Genomic DNA, 21970 nt, shown 5'->3' with positions numbered 1-21970 from the left:
TCTGTCAGCAAGAGACTCAAAGCAGACTTTCAGATGGAGAGCTAGGCTACCTTCTCTGACCTGGTTTAGCTTTCTTGGCTATTTTATGCCCAGGCAATACAACATCCTGGAGGTTTATGCTATGAATACCTACTGTCAAACCGATCTCTGCCGTTCACATGAATGCACAGTTTCAAGCCCCCGAGGCACTCTCCCATCCTCAGCCAGGCCCCCAGGACCACCACACATCCGCCTACTCTAGTCTTAAAAATTGCAAAGCTCATCAGAAGCTCAACCATTTGCAAGTACGCCACAACAGTGTCATGTTAAAACCAACAATCCTTAACCCTGAAGCACCTGGAGTATGAACACTTTCTGTCCATTTTAAAGTTACTCTGCACAGAAGGAAAAAACAAGCATTTTTGAACACTCGCCTCTCAGGACAGCTACTAAAGATCAATTACAGAAGTGACGCATATTTTGAAGATATGAAACTATTATATGTAGGGTCTGACCTTTCCCCTCTCCCAGACATATAGAGGAGAACAATATGATTAGTGGCAAAGCTCTATGCTATAGCTGGAAATACAAATGACAACAACGAATTACAAGAAGAGGATAGAATCAGTGTACAAAACCAAACAAAACCTCTGCAAGTTTCTAATACTACACAGTACTGGTATCAGTTGCAGCCAAACCTAGATTTGCATTTGTCCAAGCAGGATATTCTTGTGAAGAAAAGATGATACTTGTGACTTTTATCATCTAGCCCTACTTATCAATCAAAGGATATTAGATTTGCATGTCCAAACACTGTACAGTCAAAATAAAATGTGGACACAAGAATTTGAAAATCAGGTTCTGTATCCTGTCAGGAAGAGGCCAGAGTATGACCATTCAACATCTAAACCCACAAACTGTTTTTTCCTGAAAAATTGAGTATTATATAGTAAAATTTGATTGGTGACTCTGCAATGCTTGCCCAAGAAACTGAATGAAACGGTACTGATTTCATTATATTAACCACACAGAAAAAGCAGAGCAAAGAGAGAACGTTTCTTGAAAGATCTTTTCAAAATCACTTAAGTCTTACAAAGAAATACAAATACTTCTCTCTCAACTTTACTCCTGGAAACTCTCAACACAGAAATAAGCAAAGCCTAAATCTTGAAGACATGCTACAACAAAATAGGTATAAAAGTAACTCATCATTTTCTAAGAAATGAGACAGACAAACATCTAAAAAAAAGCCCAAAGGACCCTGTATTGATATCTGCTTCAAAGTTACAGAGGTTCAGTCAGAGCGTGACCTCAAAATGTAATCTACTCATTCTAATGATGGCAGGTACTTTCTGCAAGCAGTGCAAGCTGGCAGCTCAGGCTGGTCAAACAGCAGCATAAAAGCTATGGTTTGTTCATCTTCAGCATTCAGTAGTCTGTGACACGTTAAGCTGTACCTGCTCAGGGTCCATTACTTCAATCACAGCCTCTTCACAGCCAAAAATGGATGTTATTGTAGAGGTGCAAATGCAATGTGCTTTTCTCTCCTTTTGAATACATAACTTGCAATTAGTTCAAGGATCCCAAATAAAGCATGGCCTAAAAAGCAGCTGTCATGAACGGACTAGTGTATCAAACTGTTTGCCTTGCTAAATGTGTCCTTTTGCAAGGTGGTATTTCATGCTTACTTCTAGCAAATGAATTTGAATAAGACTAGCTTTAAGTGTCCCACTACAAAAAGAGCACAGTGTTTAAAAAAAAATTTAAGCAGCTGGACACGTTTTTTTCACATAGTTAATAGCTCACGTATGAGGTCACAGCAAAGAGAGTGTCTTTGGAATAACGTAAGCTTACAGAGTACCTTTAATGTTTCTTGGTAACATTGCAATTTTTGTCCTAGTCAGTACCGTAGCTAAGAAAAACCCTAAGAACAACATTTTGTAGATCCTGATGGAACACCGGTATAAGCTTCCTTTATATACTCTCAGTGTCTTAATCTTGCACTGAAAGGAATCGTGCTAAAAACAACTGTCATGCCCTTTCAGTCTTTTGTCTATCAAAGTCAGCAGAAAGCAGCTAGCTGATGCCAAACGTACTGGTGGGCAGCATGAATAGCTATCTGGATGCTTAAATAACTCACTTCAAACACACTAACGAGCATCTGTAAGATACATGGTCAATCAGTACCCATTTGCATTGGCACAAACTGGTGGCCCCCAAAGAAAGCAGGCTTTAAAGCTAGGACCCAGTGAGCTTCATATGCCTCATGCAGTGCATTTTAGTCAGTAGGAATAGTTATATATTGGCTTAAGAAATATCAGTGAGTGCCTGCCAAATTACTTTCCAAAGAGCAACCAACTTGTCTTCTGGCTGTCTTCAGTGTTATGCAGTTGAACAAGTGATCTGGAGTAACTGTGCATGGTGTTAAATGCTAAAGATTTTAGCCATTGTGAAGTTAGAGAAGCAAGTATCCACAGCATGTGACAGAAGAAACGGAAAGTGATGAAATACTGCTTCATGCAAGCATGAAGGCTAGTCAGCATAAAAGGGGAGAAGACAGAGCATAACGGCTTCTAGGAAGATTGCCACCTCCTCCAGGTAAAAGACCAATTGGGAAGGTACTTAACCCTTCGTGTGCTTTCATCCCTTGACCAGGAAAGCGTGGAGGGGAAGGAAGGTAGAGATGAAGAGGAGGTCACAAACGCACTCCTCCCGATCTAAAAATGGGAAAAAGAAAAACACTCGGGAAAACCAAAAAAACAAAACACAAATTCTTAACTGAAATAAAGGAACATTCTTAAAACATGGAGATGACAAAGCAAGAATGGTTTTGAGAATTTGGCTAAGCCTGAATGGACTTAATTCTTTCAAAATACAATTGATTTCATGTTAATTCCAATATTGATATTCCAGAGGTGCTAAATTCCAAGAGAGTAAAACACATTCACCCTAATATCAAATTAACTAACTCCACGTAACAAATTAATGCTTCAGAATGGCTACTTCTATCCAAATTTCAAACCAAATGACCAAAGGACCTGTACAAAGCACTGTCATGTTTTGCGAACACTGCCACATACAGAAGAATTCTGACATTTCTCGCTGCCAGAACTGCCCATAATTTAAGATGATACAGATTTCATTGTCCGAAGTTCTTATTTTATTTAATTAAAAGGGGGAAATCCCAGCATACAAATTTCTGCACCGATTCCCTGGTGCACTCAACTGTCGTCTTTGTAACGTGCATGGAACATTTGCCCTCCCTCATGCCAGGCAAAAAACCCCATTAACTTCCAAACGTGTTTTAAAGGGCTTAATTGTTTATCTGGAAGGAAATACAAGACAGTGCTACCAACAGGGAAACATACTGAAACAAATCCACAAATGTTAAATATATGCCTAAAAAAAATATTGTCCCATATTCCTGCTCTCAGGGCAATCGAAAGAAATGCAACAAAAAAATTAACTTTAATAAGCACTAGCGTGTGTGGGGTCGCTTATCTAAAGTGTGAACACATCAGTGCAGCATCCTTGTGGCTAATACAGAACTCTGTCTCCACTATTAGCACATCATACAGGAAAACACTGAACCAGAATTTATTCAACTAGCACATCTAAACCATCTTCAGCCCCCAGTTCCAAACTCAGAATAAGAAACTGGTGGCCTAATGAAAAAGTTAGCTTCAACTGTATTTTATTTTTGAAAGGTGGTTCTGAAGTTCCACAAGCTGGCACGTGCCTGTATATCTCAAGGAAGAAATCCATGAACTTTACCTACCTTCTTATAATACTATTTTTTTCCCCCCCTCCTGGTTTTACAAACAGCCACACATTGATATTTGGCATATATATTGTGGTTAAAAGAAACAGCTGAGCAGAAGCCAAGAGCTCCAGTTTACATATTCCAGAATTGTTACAGTTTTTACTTTTCAAAACATCAAGCTCCTGCAGACATGTTAATACAGCAAACATTAACAATTCTTACAGTTCAAATTCACTCTGAAGCAGACAGTTGAGCACTTTTGGTAAATGAGCATAGTTGGAATAGACAGAAAAGCTGAACATAAGAAGAAATGCAGAAGCATCAGCAGTTTTACTTACATGTGGAGGGAAAGGCTGCAGTCTTGTTATGCTTTCTTCTGGGTATGTGACCTCTCCCATGGGGAGGTAGGGTTTCTGACCTGATCCAGTCTCATACATGGACATGGGTCTGCTACCCCGTGCAGATGGCCGTCGCTTTAAAGAAGAACTGTTGGTAGGGTCTGTGTATTCAGAACCAGTTTGGACCTGATATATATTGGTTGTGGCCTGTCTTCTGAGGTTGGTATTTTCACTCTGTAGCGTTTGAAGCTGAAAGAAATGTTTAGCAGTGGGACTTCGTTTTTCCAATAGCAAGCGTCAAAAGCAAACTGACTATACAATACACGCTTGTCAGCTTTACTAGTAAATCGAGCTACTAGTAGCTGGGGTTTGATTTCTTTTTCAATATCTACTTGACTTGCTTTATATTAAGCATAGAAACATCTATGTTCCAGATCTGGAAATATTTACGTGCTGATTTCCAGCACTTTTTGCCAGGATGCAAGCTAAGTTAGATTTTAAAATTGCTTGATGTAGTTAAAAAAAAAAAAAGACAACACACAATCCATTTCTTCCAGCCTGGCTGTACTGGCACATGAATCGTGTAATATAATGAGATTGTGGGGGGAAGGACTGCCAACAAAACAGTTCGTCAAGCAAAGTGATTCACTTCAGCAGTCAATATAGGACCTTAAAAGAAGACTTTAACATAAGGCCTATGAAATCTGAAAATTTGCCAAAACTACAGCATAGACACTAGAGGCAGCGCAAAGAAAACTAGAGCTTGCTCTGCAAAGCAAGAAGAGAGTTTAGCTTATGAGAATTAAGTATCAGCTACTGCTTTCTAAGAAGCCAACAAGAAATAATTTTAAAGCTTTTTACTGTTATGTATTTGGTGGATAGCAAAAATGCAACAATTCTCATTTTTTGTTTGTGGAGTTACTTGGAGTAAGTTTGCTATATTAACACATCATAAAGAAAAGATATAAAAGAAGTCAGTATCAGCAATTCTGTATCAATAATTGAGTATAATATTTCAAACAGCTGATGGCCTTTTACACAGGAAATTGCTAGTTACTACTTGCATTTACTTTGCATCATATGAACCTTCAAGAACATTATTTCCATCAAAAAACAATCCTGTTCTGCCTAGAGCACTTCCCACAACCCTAAATCGAATGTGCAGCCTTCTAAGAAGATAATTTATGCTTTTTCTCCCCACTTTCTATGTGCTCTGTTGTAAGATGCATCAACTCTTAAGATTTGAGGATCAGCCAGGAGCCAAGCTACCCCTTTAAAGTTTGACATTAACGGCAATCAAATAGGTCAACTTTATAGTCTCCTTCTTCCAAACTTCTTCCACAATTTATAAATGTGCTTTTGGTGCAGTTTTAGCCAACAGCTAATGTAAACTCGGCCAAATTCTTAACAACCTATAAGCACCTAAAAAACCCCACAGGCATAAAAAAATAACTTTTTCCATCAGAATGCCCATTAAAGTAACTATTTTAATTTTGATTTAGGAAGAATGTACTCCAAAATGGCATTCATCAAGTGCAGCTTTGCCTCCTCTTTAATTAGCATCTGTGGCTTAGTAATTGCCATGCAAAAGATTAGATACACAGCTGGCTAGTACGGTGATACATAAAGTAGGGTTTTTTTAGTTTATGATCTTCTAAGCTTTGCTTAGAAAACAAGAGACTCTTGAATGCCCTCTATTGCATTAGAATTGCTGAAGTAGTACAAATATATTGGTGTCTTGCCACAAGTAACCCAGCAGAGAATTCCTGTATTGTACTGAAGTTCCCCATAGCTTAGAGCTAAGACAGCTGTCACCCCTTCCTCCCATCCTGCATTCTGCAATGGCGCACGGCTGTATCGATTCTTCACCAATCCAGAGCCACCAAACACTAAGTTAAAGAAGTCCCATAGCTATATACATCATCAGGACAGAAAATTAATGCAACTTATCTTCAAGTTGAGTGAGCCCTGGCTATGCGATCGTTCAAAAGAAGTTCAACGGCAGCACAGCAATGATCTCTTATGCTACACCACATAAATATAATAAAGCCTCATTAATTCATAGGCCTTAAAGATTTTTTTTTTTTTAGCCTAAACAGACTATATCTGTTTAAAGAAACTCAATACAAGTGAAAAGTTAATTCAGTTGATGCAGAGAAATGCTTAACCAGTACAAGCTGTTAAAAGACCACGGAAACACCCTGAGATCTCTTGATCTCTTCGGTTCTTCTCGGCAGTCACCGTTCCAACAGACATGAAAAGCTGAATGCAATTATAACAGAAGGATGGCACTGAACAGACAAGGATATTCAAATCTGCTGAATTAGCTTGGCCTCAGATGCTAAGACCTCAACAGTTCCCACCACTCTCCACAGCATCAGCCTCTTTGCCCCAAAACAACAGGGAAACAAGCTCTCAGCACAGGTTCACCTCTGCAGGAGCACGGCTTGAACAACTTTATAGGGAGAGAGCTTTCTGTAGCACGTACTGTAGGTCTTGCAGTATTGTAATTATTTGGAAAATGGGATTTTTAACCCTAGGTAAAGAATTAATTTGAGGAAGCAACCAGCCCTTTCTAGGCTAGCATGACAGACAGGATCATGAACTTCAATACAGATACAAATTCTCCTTTACCCCACAAAAATCTCCATCCACCAGAACACTGGCAAAGCATTCAACAAATTGTTGATTTGTTTATATAAGGATTAGAAGGTCTGGCCTCCAAACTGGGTTTTTGGAGCTTTAAATTCAGCATTTTAGAAAAAAATGTTCAGTTTTCTGTTTGTTAAGACTATCTACACATAGTAACTCATATTGTACCTGAGATACCTGTACCTTACCCTCAACCAGACAAAACCTACGCTAAAGGTTTAAAGCAGTAATTGAGTTTACCACCACATCCTTTATATGCTATTTCCCACAGATTCAAACACAAGCAAACCAATAAATTTTGGCCTCTTCGTATATAAAAACTTCATATTGTATTGCCACATTTCAGAGTATTTTCTACTGCCAAACTGGATTAGGATTTTACTTTCCCTTCATTCCAGCCAAACTTATTAAACCCAACATATTTACTGGAAAAGTTGGAAGTACATTAGATACGTATGTGCACACTTCCTTCCTCAAGTTGAAAGCTACTCATCTTGAAGTAAGACAGCAAAAACATAAGACTTCCAACAACTGTGTTGTCACTTGGAAAACTTATGTCAAAATGAACTAAGCAGATCATCATCACCTCCACAAAACACACATTCAAAGCATGTGCTGCACATATACATTTATAGTCTCATCTGATATAGTCTCACCAACGCAGCTCCATTTTAAAATAAGTGTTCTCACTATCCTAATACTGGGTTATGGCATCTTCGGTCTCAGCAATTTTATTCTGGTCAACATAAAACACATAAAGAAATAATGAAACATTGTGCCTGTTACCTTTTTCTGCATGATTCTCAGCTCATCACTCAGGTTGACGTTCACTTTCATTAACTGCTGAATCTTTACCTCAGAAGCCACCAACGCATTTTTAACTTGCATATATTCTTGGGCTGTCACTGGTCCATCTGACAAGTCTGAATCCAGGCTCTGTAAACAGTAAGAGTAAAATACTATAGAGAAGAATACCACTGAGAAAGAGATTACCAAAAGAAAACAAGGCAATGAGATTTTGACACCTTTTAATGTACTTACTTTAAATGAATCATGGTTCAAATTAAGTTCAAATTAATAAAATCCATTCACTAGAATAATTTTAGTCCAATATAAAAGAACTTTGATGTTAATCAACTCTTTGCTCCTCTATGCACAAAAATATTTGTCTCAGCATTTCGGTGACACAATACTCTTTTGTAAGGATTTTGGGTTTTTAAATATGCAATAAAAACCTGAAAAGTCATAAAATATGGATTACCAAATATGCAGTGTGCATGTTACCAGGGAAGATTAAACTAGAACTACGAGGTTTACCGCCCCTTTTTCTCCATGTTGCATTATTTTCAAGAACAGTTTAAAACATTCAGTTGCTATTGGTCTGTTGTATATATTTCTTCAGCAGCAAGCGGTAAATGTTTGTGAAATACCATGGAATCACTGTTAAAGAGTGTTTTGGTAGACCAAATTAGATCTGTACCTTATGTCCAGACATGCACAGTGATGCACATTACTTTTCTAGAGGAGCATTTTACTTACAATAAAAAGTCCTTAAGTCACAACACTTGATTATGTTAGAAAGTTGACAGACTGAGGCATGATTCTAAAATTAATTCAAACATTAAAATACTAATTTTATGATCATTTATGCATGTTAAATCCTCTCACAAGGGGAAATATTCACTGCAGATTACCTTTAAGAATAAAATTCGGTGTGTGCATAAATATTTCAAACCTACCTTCTGTCTGTTTGATTTAGCTGCATTTGTTTCCAGATCTGTATCTTCATCCGAAGCAACACTGTCATAATCAGGCTGGTCATTATCCTGACTTTCACCACTATGTTGACTGCTGATTGATTTGAGTATCAGTTCCACATTTTCTGTAGATCAACATCATACACCATATGAAAATATACTAGTAACTTTGGAAAAGAAACGAAAGCGCATACTTTAAAGTAATTTAAAAAATAAATAAATCAGAAAATATTTTCATCCAGAGAGACAATACAAGACATACCATAATAAAGTATTATTTGACTAGCCCAGTTCAAAAAAATTAATTTAGATCCACCTAATAGGTATGGATTATTACTGTCCAAAATATCATTGTTTTATGGTTTTGCCTTTTCATTTCTTGTAACTGTTTAGGCAAGTTAACACAAGTGGTGAGAATCATGCTTTAACAGCTTAATAAAATTTATATAAGGCAAAAAACCCCAACAGACTATACTGGACAAATGGATGTCAACATTTAAATGAAAGATATGGGGAAAAATTAAAAGTTAGAGAAGATTTTTTTTGTATTTTCTCTCCAGAGGGAGAGCCAGTATTCAAATCTTGTTTCATACCATCACAGCTAGAACTATGGCTCTATGTGGTTGTTAGTATAGGTATTTGTATTATTTCATACCTATCATGCTCAAGAAATACTGAAAGTAAACATTTCAAGGCAAATTAGCAGTAAGCTCAAGAACATCTAAATTACAGCAAAGTCTGCATGTATAGAGCAGCCAGAAAAGCCAACGTCTAAAACACTGACATTACTCTAGCTGCCAATCAAAAGAAGTATCACTCTAAAACTGTGCAACAGTATTCTGGAAATTTTTACAAAGTTATCATAAAAATCACAACCATCATAAAAAGGTGTTCATGAATTGCATGTATCCCATTTGATTTAGTTGTATTACAAATACCAACCGTAACAGACAAATCTGTACTTGGGCATTATTTTGGTGGCCTAATGCATGTTGTCAATAGCCTGCTAGCCACATGATTTAGTCCTTATCATTTATAAAAACAGTATGAATCTCCTTCTTCATTCATGTAGTACTTCTGAATGAGGCTACGGTATTGATTAAAACTACTGAAGAATTGCATATAGAAGAGCCGACAACTAAAAGTATACTCACCTTTTGAACCAGTGAGAGGATTCCCCTGTTGCCTTCGTTTGGCATCACTCAAAATATCTATAACTAGTGTAGCAAATTCATGGGCATTGAATCGAGCCAGTTTCTGTCTTCCCTGAATTACAGAATAATGCGGGGCGGGGCGGGGGGGGAGAGAGTATGTGGTCTATTAGATGAACAGCAGAGTTCCCAGGTAAAATTAAGACTATAACACTTACAGAGAGTTGATTTTGCAATAAATGTAATTGAACAAAGTGTGTTTTAAATTACCCAGCTGCACACTCCGGGGCAGGGGAAATGTGAAACTATTGTGAAACTCTTTACAAGTACAGGCAACTCTTCCACAGTAATGAAGTACAGTAAAGCAATATTACCTACAATACCTGGTCTATTAATTACAAATAGTTTTACAGTATTAGAAGATTGCATACCTGATTCCTGGTTGAGGAATATTCAGGATTTACAGGAAGAAAAGGTACCACTGTGGTCTCTGTCACAAGTGTACTGTGATTCTGAGTAGCAAGCCAAACTGCTCAGGAAAGAGGAGAGGGGGGAAAAAAAAAAAAAAAGAGGCAATAACCTTCCTGTACTATTTGACAGCGTTTCTTGTCAAAGAATAAAACACCACAATTTCAAACACGAACACAATCAATTCAAAGGAAGGCTTTTTTCCCCAGGGGATTCTCTACTTTGTAGAAAAGACAAGGATTTTTTTTCAATTAACGTCACCTTCAGACAATGTAAGACAAAGCAACTACCATTATCAGTAATTTCTGAATACCAAAGTACCTTAAACAGAACATAAGCTTGCACTAGCATCTTGTATGTAATGTTACAATTCAAATTTATTTTATATATATTCGAGAAAGCCTTGTTCACCTGCATCTGTTTCCCTCCTGTCAACTTCATCATACACATCCATGGCAAGTTCTTCAAATAAGTGGTTGCTTAGCTAAGGGTAGAAGAGAATAATTACAGTTCGAAAATAAACAAAACCTAGTTAAGACCTTTGTAACACAGAAAATACAAGAACACAACTCTGTTCTGCCCTGGCTGTTTTTCAGCCTGCACAGTGAAGTCATCCATTAAGCAGACATATAAAACCACACGCCTGCTAGATACAGAAATAACAATACTGTTTTACACTTTTCCGTTACTGGTTAATGGATTTTTTTTCCTCTCCCACCTGATCACAAAAAGACCTTGTGGATTTGGAGTGAAGCAGACCTACTGTGGGAATTAGATATCCAAATGCCACTGTAGATGTGGGCTTAACTGAACAGTGTAGCTCACAAAACGCTTGTGTGTTTCAAACTGTGTTCCTGCAGTGGATGGTTCAAGAGAGACACTTGATAACTAACTGATAGTGTAAGCAAGCTGGAACAGATGGCTGATCTTCCTTCTCTGGGACAAGCCATACTAAAAAGGGTGAAAACCCGAACACTTTTTCAGGGTTTAGCTTTATTTACAGGAAAACCAGTCACACTTTTTCAGAGTTTGAATCCTAAATCCCTAACCAAAAAGCAACTGCCATCATTCTTGAACCCTGATAAAGCCCGTATGTTTATTTGTGTATTTGGTCTGGCTGGGATGGCATTAACTTTCTTCATAGTAGCCCACATGATGCTTGCTGTGTTTTGTATTTGTGGCTAAAACCGTGTTGATAACTACCTTATTTTGGCTACTGCTGAACAGTGCTTGCACAGCATCAAGGCATTCTCTCCCCCCACCTCCCCCCAGCAGCAAGTAGGCACAGGGTGGGCACGAAGCTGGGAGGAGACACAGCCAGGACGGCCGACGTGAATCCACGAAAGCGATATTCCATACCATGGCATGGCATGCTCAGCAATAAAAATTGGGGTGGAGGAAGTAGTAGTTTGTTTTTTTGCTCTCCCTATGCTCTCCCCAGTCCTGCTGGAGGACTGCGTTGGTGCTGGGCTGCTGGCCAGGGTCAACCCACCACGACTTGCAAAAATGCAGGAATCCATCTACTTCTAGCTAGCGATGCATTTAAGTGGCCACTGACAGCATGTTAACAGCAGAAAGCCAGTTCTAAAGCAGGATTCTTATTTGGTTTGCACGGATTACTATTTGAATACCAGTTCTACACATGCTGGCTTGCTTAGCTGGAATTTTCATGACCACTAGCATTACCTTTAGAGAAAAACGGACGCTGTTGAATAGAAGAGCATCACCAGGATTGTTCTTCCCCTAACTGCAAAATTTTTGTCCTTTGATACAATTCGCTTCAGCTAAAAGCTTGAAAGTAGAGGGAAAACATATCCCCACTCTTAACTTGTAGAAGGATTTGGTCACCAACACTTTACTAAAATTAGTGAGCTGGCATTACTATCAACTAATTCGCAGACAGTAATGCACTATACTGGTTTTCCAGAAAGTTAAAGGCAAACAGTAACATTTAACATACAGTTTTATAAAAAATACAAAAGACAAAGTTTAAGGTTCTGAACTGGGCAGACAGACCTGGAGATACTACCCCAAACAAGACCAACAAATATTTCTTCTCTGTCATCATCTCTGCTCCTCCATTCCTGCTATTTTCAGTTTTTTCCTCCAGACTTTCCACTTGCTAGAGTTGGTATTTATTTATGCAGGAATTTACAGCAGCTGAAACCAGCTTGAAAGATGAAGTGCAGAGTTTGCCACATTTAGACAAAGATGTGTCACACAGCACACATTGGAAGTTTTACTTACAGACTGAAGCTTCTTCTTAGCTGCTTTTGCAAGTTCTGATAAATCTAGACTGCTATGAAAACAAGAAGTGATCATTACATCTACAGCACTTGTTTAAAACACAAATTCTATGTTTCAAAAATTTATTGAGACTTAATTTTTTAGTATTTTTAATACAGTTTTTAACACATTGATCTTACTAATACTCCTAATATAGCAACTACCATATTCTTAAGCTTTTCTAAACAACAATCTTAAATTTAAACAAAAAAATCCCCAAAATCCTTCGGAATATGAATATCCACATTTGCATAGGTCACGAAGCAGTCAAGTTGTAGTGCAACAAAATGCCTTCTGTAAGGAATCTGAACAATATGATCACCCTGAGTCCACAGAAAACACACAGTATTTATTCCACTGGGCTCTGCAGGAGGTAGGTGACCATCAGGCTGGCAAATGGCTATAGCAATGGGGCCATGCTTGAAATTATTCTGTACTGATTAGTAAAGAATCTCTTCTACTAGTTTCCAGCCTTGAACATGAGGCACAAGATGAAAATTATGCAGTGCAACAGAATTAATCATAAAAGCCACAGATCGGGAAGCTGACAAATTCTGAGTCCATATTTATACCACCCAGAGGAAGATTTCCCTAACCTACAAGGATGGAAAGGCTCAAATAAAACCTCTGTATGATTAGCTGACATCACAGAGGGTTTGTGTAGGCAGTCACCTAGACAAGAAAAAAAAACAGACAGACCAGCAGAGCACATCAGGCAGAGGTAAGACAGGTTGTACTGCAGGTCCTGCAATCTAAGCAGCATCTTTGAACGAGTCATTTTCTCTGCCTGTCAACCTCCTTCTCTGTGTAATGAGGCAAATGATACTTACTCTGCTCTGCAAAATACTTTGCACTGAAAATACACAATATCTTATCCAATAGCTAAACAAAACATATCTAAAAAACTACAGACGTTAACACTAAGTATTTTACCAACTATTACATGGTTTCTGTAACTTGTAATTTATTACAGGTTTTTCATCGAAATTTTGCAAGCAAGAAGTTGAACAATAGTTTACTTACAGCCGCCTTATTTCCAATTGCATAGCAATAAAAGAAAAATAGGCACTTATGATTAATACTTGGTATGTTTTATACCCGTATGATTTCATCCATCATAACCAAAAGTTACAAGCACTCAGATGGTCAAAAGTATAAATATTTTCAGAGAAAAATGTAGCTTTCTTGCAAGTATTAGTTTCAAAATGCTATCAGGAAACTAACTCAAATGGTCCTTACATTATTTACAAAGTCTGTTTCCCAGGAATCCCCATACATGTTCCTTCAATACAGTAAACTTCTATAATTTTCTGATTTTGTTTAAATGACAATACTCTTTCTTGGGAAAAAAAGCTTCCAAGACTGATAAAGGCAGAATGACAAGAAGCTTACAAGTTGTTTCAGAAAGGAAAGAAAATGTAATTATTAGGTTTTTTTTTAATTCTGACATTTTCAGACATGCCATGGAATCAGCAACTTACCTGTCTGCCATCTGAGGTATAACAAAGTGCTGTCCATTTTTATGCTCTAGAGTTGAAAACAAATTGCACTTTAATAGGTTGTTACTGGTCTATAGTTTTCAATGTTGTCAGGATGTACAGCTGGTATTCAGTTTTAGTAAAAGACATAGTAATGAGAAACCCAAGAATATATGCAACAGGCAAACAGAATAATTTATCTTGCATGTAGTTACGCAATTTCCAATTGTGGGAAGCTAGCAAGTCTTAAAAGAAGGTTCCTACCACACTTTCCTGGTGTTATCACACTCTGAATTACAGCTTATCAACTGTACTAAAATTCCATTTAAAAAAAAGATTAAGCTGTAGCATAGCTGCCTTCACCTAATGGCTAAAAATTTTTAAGTGTGCATTTGTTCAAAAGCTACCCACTTAATTGAATACTCTCCTGCTTTTGCATTTCAGTAAGAAACTCCTTTGAAGAGTTTCTACAATATCTCCTGCAGACTATTCAACATTCACAAAATCTGTATTTTCCCTGCAATTCATTCCTTGAAGTTAAACAGTACTCATCTGATCTTCCATGTAGGTTTCTCCACACTATCAGGGGTATTCCATTTAGAGAACATATATTTGTGGAAAAACAGAAAGGAACTTAATTTTTAATTTAAGTATACTTAAAATCCTGCAGTTTTATCTGAATTTTAAATGCATTATCACTAATCTTATATCTTATACTTTCTTTAGTTCTTTCTTTATATAATGTTAGAATATTTGAAACGCATATAAAAAGCGTAGTAACACTGACACAAACATTATACACCATAGTTTGAACTGTCCTATAACTAACACTGAAAGACCTCGGAGTGTAGGTTTTTTTCTACTTACCTGGTTTTCTGCCACAGAGATAGAAGGCTAACCTGTCTGTGAGTTCATATTGAATTTCAACCAGGCGCTCTGCCAGTTCATGATGCCCACCTTGTCTGGTTTACAGACAAACACACAACACACACAAAAGCTACATTAGTTATTCATCTTGAAACATACAAAAAATGGTCAGAGAAACAGATTTACTACAAGCCACTGTTCAACACTGCACATGCTTGAGTGTATAAACACAGCCCAGACTCACAGAAGGATATTCAACAGTATGTTCTAGTGGGCAAAAAACCTATAGATAAACTTTTATGAACTTTCCAAAATGAGACAGTGAAAAAAAAACCCTCTGAAAAACTTTACCTACTGCTTTGCTGTAGAAAAAAAAGCAGATTATATAGGCTATTTTGAATATGTTATTTACAATTTTCTAGACCATTCCTGAGCTCATGCAGCAAACTCACCCAACCTTACATTTGATTAACAGCACTGAGAAATAGAAATATTCTGGCATCTTGTGTTCTGCGACCAAGTGAACTTATTCAGCCTTAGATTCCATGTATTGCCTCCATTCAAAAGCAGAGCAATAAGGATGATTTATTTAAACAAACATGCAGCTTCTAGTTGATCAGTAATGTCCAATTTTGCACATAAACACAAAAACCTTCAATGCTGTGCTGCAAATCTTGCAGTGCCTCATTACTGCACAAACGATCGGCAGAGACATTCATGTTTAATCTTTCTTGACATGACTGTTGTCTGCCCTTGGGAAGCTTATCGCTTTTCTAAAGGTAGGGCTTTCCTGAGGGTGCAGTTCTGTGACTGAATGCGCCTAACAGTTCACTGCCACTAAAAATCCTGGTTCCACCCCCTGCTCTCCGACGCATCTGTGCGGTCCAGCCCCTTCCTACAGCAATTCCCTAGTTAATCTGCACTGCTGGGGTCCACTCAGCTTGCTGAGCTTACAGAAACTCTTCACCTTAGATTACTTTTCTGTGAGCTGCTAGATTGGCACAGCCTGTTTCATTGGGATCACAACTGTTGCCTCAAACATCCAGGAGAATACAGGCTATGAAATGATGAAAATGCTTATTTATACTCTTTATGCATTCGCTCTTCCCAGAAAAAATACTTATTAGCATTTAACAGTCAAGTTATTTTAAGGACAGAAACATATCTAAGCAGGTTCATCATGCGATTTATGAACATCAGTTAATGTGTAAGAGCATTACATATGTCAGAGCCTTCTACCTTGCACAGTCAACCGGAGTTTTTCCATTGGAATCTTGCGTGCCAGGATCAGCACCATAAACTGCTAATAATTCTGCTTGTAAAGTCTGTCCTGCCTTAGCAGCAACATGGAGCGGGGTGTTTCCTTTCTCCTACAAGTTATTAAGAAAAGTATCTACTTAATCAACAGATCTGAGTAGATGATGACGTGTATCAGCTGAAATCAGTATAAATATTACGAACTGTAAGAAACTGATTACATATCAAAATAATGAAAAAAGGGTTCATACAGGATGAAAGAAGTTGGCTTGAGCTCCTAAGGAGAGTAATCGCAAACATGTCTCCAGATTCCCTGTCCTTACACTGGAATGGAGTTGCTGAAAAAGAAGCAGGATTGTACTTAATACAGCGGCAATATCGGTGATTCAGCATTTGTTTTTTCAGCCATAATTTTAGAAACAGGTATGCAAGAATTTTTGCTGCAGCTGTTTGTGTACGTGTTTTTTTTTTCCAGGTTAACCTAAATTGATGCCTCTCAGCCATTCACATCTCAGGTATCCATATATATTACCCAAAAAAAAGAGTGGCTTCAAGAAGTCAAGCCGTATTTGTTCACATAATAGTACTGAACAGCAACAGTTATCTCAAGTCAAAAGCAACTAATTTAATTCAGTCAGATTTCACTGTTCTGTTACATACAACTTGTAGCTTCTGCAGACTGCCTGAAAAAAACCCAAACATACTAACCTTACTAAGATCTTTGGCAGTAACACTGTCATCTTCACGGCACGGCAAGCGATGAACAAATGCTAACATTTGATATTTAGCTCTAATGAATTCTGCTTTATTGGGACTGTAAAGAGAAACCCAAGCAAGAGAAGGGAAAGGAAATAAATATTAGCGTTTTTGCAATACAGATGCTCTACCAAAAAGGAAAATTCACAAGTAAAGATTACATGAGATCTCTGCATGCTACTAGTAGCAAAGTTAGACACAGAAGAGTATTTTCATAAAAAAACAGTGCAGATTGTCTAACTATACAGAGCATACTTTTGTTACAAACATCAAAGTATCTGCAGGCTCTAGGATGTAGTGTCTATTTCTTAGAAGTAAACACTGAACTTAAAATTATGCCAACTTAAGATCTATACTTACTATATGCAGTTATTTACATTTTAAAATGAAGCACCATATTCAGTGACAGAAATCTTCCCTCAATTTTTAATTCATCAACCAAACTCTATCATTAGCATCATTCAGTTAACTGAAGCACATGGCACAAGAATTAAATGTCTTTTGATTCAAGTACAACTAAAGGTCCTCACTATTCAAAGCTAGAGAATTCAAGCACTGTATTTCAATCTTTGCAATAAATTAAAAAAAAATCATTGGAAATTAAAAAAGAAAGAACAAATAGCTAGTTTACTCCTGTTCTCTTCCATCAACAAAATATACACAGGTTCCCATGGATACGTTGCTGCCTCTGTCACTGCTGAATAAAATAATCACTCTTCCACCAAAAAAAGTATTTCTGTAATTTGCCACTTACTGCACTTTATCCTGCGGGCTAGCTTTGCGCCTTCCACTCATAACAGAGGCAGGGTCCAGCAACGAATGTTCCCATATGGAGTTAGCACCATTATTATACAGTGTTTCAACCATCTGAAATCCAAAATGTATACAAACAGGCAGTAAAGAAATTTTGCTGCTAGCTGCACAGACTGACTAACCAAATCCCAGTAATTATTTCCAAGACGACAGCAAGCCAACAGAGTTTCATAATCTGTGTACCAGCATCCCTAACCTACTGGGATATAAGAACCAGATACCTGCCTAGGAGGTTATGTGGAATGTAGTAAGAACACCCTTAAATTCTCTACTCTTTCCAATAGCAGCTCTACTGAAAAGAGAGGCTTGCTATATATTAAAAATTTAGGTTGAAGCACAAGTCTGAAAGAAAAATTGAAGGTGACCTTCTAAAACAAAGGCATCAAATTAAAAAGGCATAGACAATTCTGCTATTAGTGGTCCATCGCGGCAAAACAAGAGGAATAAAAGGAGACTAACGTACAAAACGAAAGCTTAAAAGGACCAGCCCCTCTCAAACAACAGCTTAGTGATTTAAATTCCACTTTAAAATGTTAAAAAAAATGAATTATCTAGTTTCAATGAAGGAAGACACAGTTTTACTTTTTACCTGCAGCAGTGTTGGAGGCCATGGCGTATGCTTGAGATGCCTCACTTGAGAGATATGACGCCCCAAACTTCGATGAACACTACAGCACTCGTCACAGATTAGAATCCCCCTGTTTATAGATGCCCAACAAGGATCTGAAAAAGGAATCCATTAATTACAACACAGAAGGCAACATGACCTTGTATTTCAAACACAGACTCTAAAATGAGGAGCCCTGCCTTCTAACCTTAGCTCTACTGCTTAGCCATTATATGAGCTTGTACATGTTACAAGCTTGCTGGGCTCCTGGGGGCTGAGGAAACAGCCCCTGCACTTACTGGGTATGCAGCAAGTCCCGGGACAGCAAGGACACCTGCTGTGGAAACTGAAAAAAGCCCTGCTGTTTGCAGTTCTTCCTATGAAAATAGAATACTTTCCCTTGTAAGCATAACAGGACACTAAATTTATTACCTTCTTGAAGTCCTTACTGGTCTTTTAGTGGAGTCCTACAGAAATACATCTAACAACAGTACCTACTTAACTCTTTTGGAAAACCTCAGAGGACTGTAAATAAGAAACAGTAATAGTAGTCATGCTTTTTCACATACTACTCAGTCTTCAGTTCTATATTATTACAATGTTTTTTAATTTCCACATTAGATAGTAAAAGCACTCAAGAGTTTCATATTAAAAAAAGAAAACAGCAAGATACGTATGTGTCAAGTTAAAGGCTCAGTAAAATAAAAAATTGCCAAGCAAATTAACTTCACTCTGAATAGATCCAAACAGAAGCCATCTTATAAGCAAACCAGAAAGACAACTGATGGAAGGCAGAAGTAGTAAATAACATATACTAGCTATTCTGTAGCTTCAAGCATCAAAAAGTATAAAACCAAGTAGGAATGATACATCAGACTGAAACTGAATCAGCACAACAGGACACGAAACTGAGGTCCCTCTGCTGCTCTTAGCTCAGTCTTCAGAAGAAACTCCAGTTTTCTGTCAGTGACACGTGAAACTCAACGCGCCAAGAACCCTGCAGTAACAGTGACTAGAAAGCCAGATACTCAGATCTAGCACATCCCAGGAGAAAGAAACAGGAATTCAAGATCTCTCCTATTTTGGAAAATTCTTCTTAATTTCAAATCCAGAGATGAGTCTGAGGATAAATAATTCAATACAACATAAACCTGCTATCTGATGAGAGATCTTCTGCATCCTGTCAGGATACATCTAAGCAATTGTGCATCATAAAAAAGTCTTCTCTGACCCATGCAATAAATTTACTGAATCCCTGAAACATGAGAGCTGATCATAGTTGTGGTTTTTAAGCTGAGTTGATGTTGTGTCTGTGCTGAAGGCAATGCAGGCAAACCTGTTCGAACCACAGGCCATGAGGGATAGGAGCATCTATTCACAGATGATAACTATCACAGCCCAGAGCCAAATTAAAGCATATGTTTTAGAAAAAAACCTAACCTAATTTAAAAAACAAATTAATAACAAGCACACAACCTCCTTATTAAATCATTCCATTATTTTAACAACTTTCACTTCTAAGAAGGGAAGAAAATAACAATGAAATGAGATGCATTAGCGCTAACCTAACAACCCAAGACTGGAGGCAGCCTTCCAGATTAATGAGTCTAGTCCCTTTTCATTACAGAAAACCTTATCACACACTCATTCATAAACTAATGGGATGCTTCTGAAAGCCATTACATTTCTTGTTTAAAGCACTAGTTACACCTGCTTGTGAACCTCACTCTCTTTTGACTAACAGTCATCACCCTTTCCCCCCCCCCCCCCCCTTTACACCCACCTCAATACATAACTTAACCAGCTCCAAACAATGACTGTTTAGCCATTGTAAATAAGCTGCTGTTTATTTGGTCATTTCACAGCAGAAATGGGGCTTTAAAATTCTTCTGAAGAAAAAAAGCTGAGGCCTTGCTTGTAACTTCAGATTGTACATTCTACTTAAAACAAATCATGTTGATGAAAGAGTCTACTCTTATGTAGAATCTGTCAGAAACTGGCACCATTGGAAATGTAGATGGTGTGTTACAAAAAAAGATTACAATACAAGAAAAAAAAAGATGACAGATTTGGCAAGGGAACTGAAAAGTTCAGTACAACAAGACAAGTGAATGCTTTTTGCTCCTGCTGAGCATTGCGGAGGCCAGAGAGGACGGACAGTGGCTCAGGCCCCAGCTGAGAAGCCTAAACGATCCGGAACAGAATGCATTTGACAGTGTGCGTGATGGAGAATGGACTGATCAAAAACCAGTTAAGCACTGCAACCTGTTTTCTGAGTCACACCTGTTTAACTGAAGGAGTTTTTTTTTAAATGAAACTGCACAACGATTTGTAGCCCTTCAATTCAATTCATACCTGGCTTAGTACCATTTACTTGTTCTCAAGTAACAGGTGGGGATGGGAAAGTGAGAAGGAACACAGACAGCCTGAAGAAACACTGAGAAAGCTGTCAGGTTATGGGAAAATTGGTATTTCAGGTTTAAATTTAGTTAAGTGTTTGTGCTGGAATTTATTTGAATCATTTTTAGAAGATATCCAATTATGGACACATTCAAATTATGCTTAACCCAATACCAAAATATAACAGGGGAAAAGCTAGAAAGATAGGTCAAATCCGTTTTCAGCAACATGGCAGGGTGATTCAAAACAGGAAGCATGTGATGAAGACAAGCCTGAACCATGAGTGTGAACAGTGAACTCCTGCCTGAGAATAGGAAGCGTACCAGAAAAGTACACATAAAATCACCTCACGTAAAAGCAAGCTATTCACACTCCGCTGTAGAAAGAAAGTGTCTATTGATGATGTTCAAGGGGCAAGTACTAATTATTCCAGCAGTCAGGCAGCCTGCACTCACTACACCTGATGGGGGTGAAAAGGCTGCAGTCCCCCCAGGTCTCCCAACACAGCTGCACAAACAGCAGCTCCCAGACATCCCCCTGGCAAATTCTCTCTGGTTTAAGTAAAAGGAGGGTTGTGGGTTTTGTTTTTTTTTTTTTAAGAAAGGATTAAGTTACGTTTTCCTCATATATATGGATAAGCCAGCAGATTTCTTCACCAAGATCAGGTAACATATCTGACAATGCTATAATGTCAGGACACAACAAAATAAAATGCCAGCTTACAAGATTACCCTAACAGTGATTACGATACACTGCATAGTCCTGACGAGCTTAACAAATACAAACGCAGTTTTATCTCAGAGTTGTAACACCACTGATGTTTAAAAGCATAGATACGCTACCTTGTATGAGATAGGGACAACTGCCTACATAAAATATGCAAGCGCTATTTATTGTGAAAACAAAATTCTATGAAGATAAAATTAAAAATCTCAAATTAACCCCCAGAGAGGTTTTTGGCTGTTTTGTTTTTTAAACAGAAGTCACATTTTACAAAAGTTGCTATCCCTTCTCCCACATCATACCTTCTGGCCATTCAAATGTTACCTACGTTACACTGTTTTAATTCATTTCAGTATGTACGTAAGTAATTATATTGGAAGAACCAGCACAGAACACAAACAACAAAAACTACGTAACTCTGAAGGAAAGACAACAAATATGCACAGTTGCTAAAAAAAAAGTAAACTGGACAATTTTAAATATAAGAATAGCAAAACTACAGATGGTCAGGAAAGGAGATGCAAGTGACTTACTGAAACAAATCTTGTTTTTAGAAAGATCCCAAACTTACCTGTAGCCTAAGACGGACAAGGCGCACGTCTACATAGAACACACACCGAACATACGCTGCTCACTGAGTACGTCCAACCCGAGTCCGGCGGACCCTTCAGGACA

At 37.8% G+C, this 21970-nt stretch overlaps 1 protein-coding gene across 2 annotated transcripts in view; it reads right to left on the bottom strand.

Moving 5' to 3' along the window:
- The window catches only part of GIT2 (GIT ArfGAP 2), a gene marked incomplete at both ends in the record, with an annotated part of 31062 nt that overhangs the window by 8293 nt on the left and 799 nt on the right, over positions 1–21970 (bottom strand). Inside the window, 15 exons of one of the 2 annotated variants that reach the window (XM_082007933.1) lie at positions 2607–2696; positions 4081–4329; positions 7519–7668; positions 8472–8614; positions 9644–9755; positions 10072–10169; positions 10520–10592; positions 12356–12407; positions 13876–13921; positions 14740–14834; positions 15979–16109; positions 16248–16334; positions 16705–16810; positions 17507–17619; positions 18155–18288. In XM_082007933.1, coding sequence (XP_081864059.1) covers positions 2607–2696; positions 4081–4329; positions 7519–7668; positions 8472–8614; positions 9644–9755; positions 10072–10169; positions 10520–10592; positions 12356–12407; positions 13876–13921; positions 14740–14834; positions 15979–16109; positions 16248–16334; positions 16705–16810; positions 17507–17619; positions 18155–18288 — 1679 coding nt within the window. The remainder of the gene's footprint in view (positions 1–2606; positions 2697–4080; positions 4330–7518; positions 7669–8471; positions 8615–9643; positions 9756–10071; positions 10170–10519; positions 10593–12355; positions 12408–13875; positions 13922–14739; positions 14835–15978; positions 16110–16247; positions 16335–16704; positions 16811–17506; positions 17620–18154; positions 18289–21970) is intronic. The other variant, XM_082007934.1, reaches the window with a different exon arrangement.

Source organism: Phaethon aethereus, assembly GCF_964289735.1.
Source record: "Phaethon aethereus genome assembly, chromosome: 17".
Taxonomy (NCBI): Eukaryota; Metazoa; Chordata; class Aves; order Phaethontiformes; family Phaethontidae; genus Phaethon; species Phaethon aethereus.
Note: the sequence above shows the minus strand (reverse complement) of the source record. Positions and strands in the feature narration are given on the sequence as shown.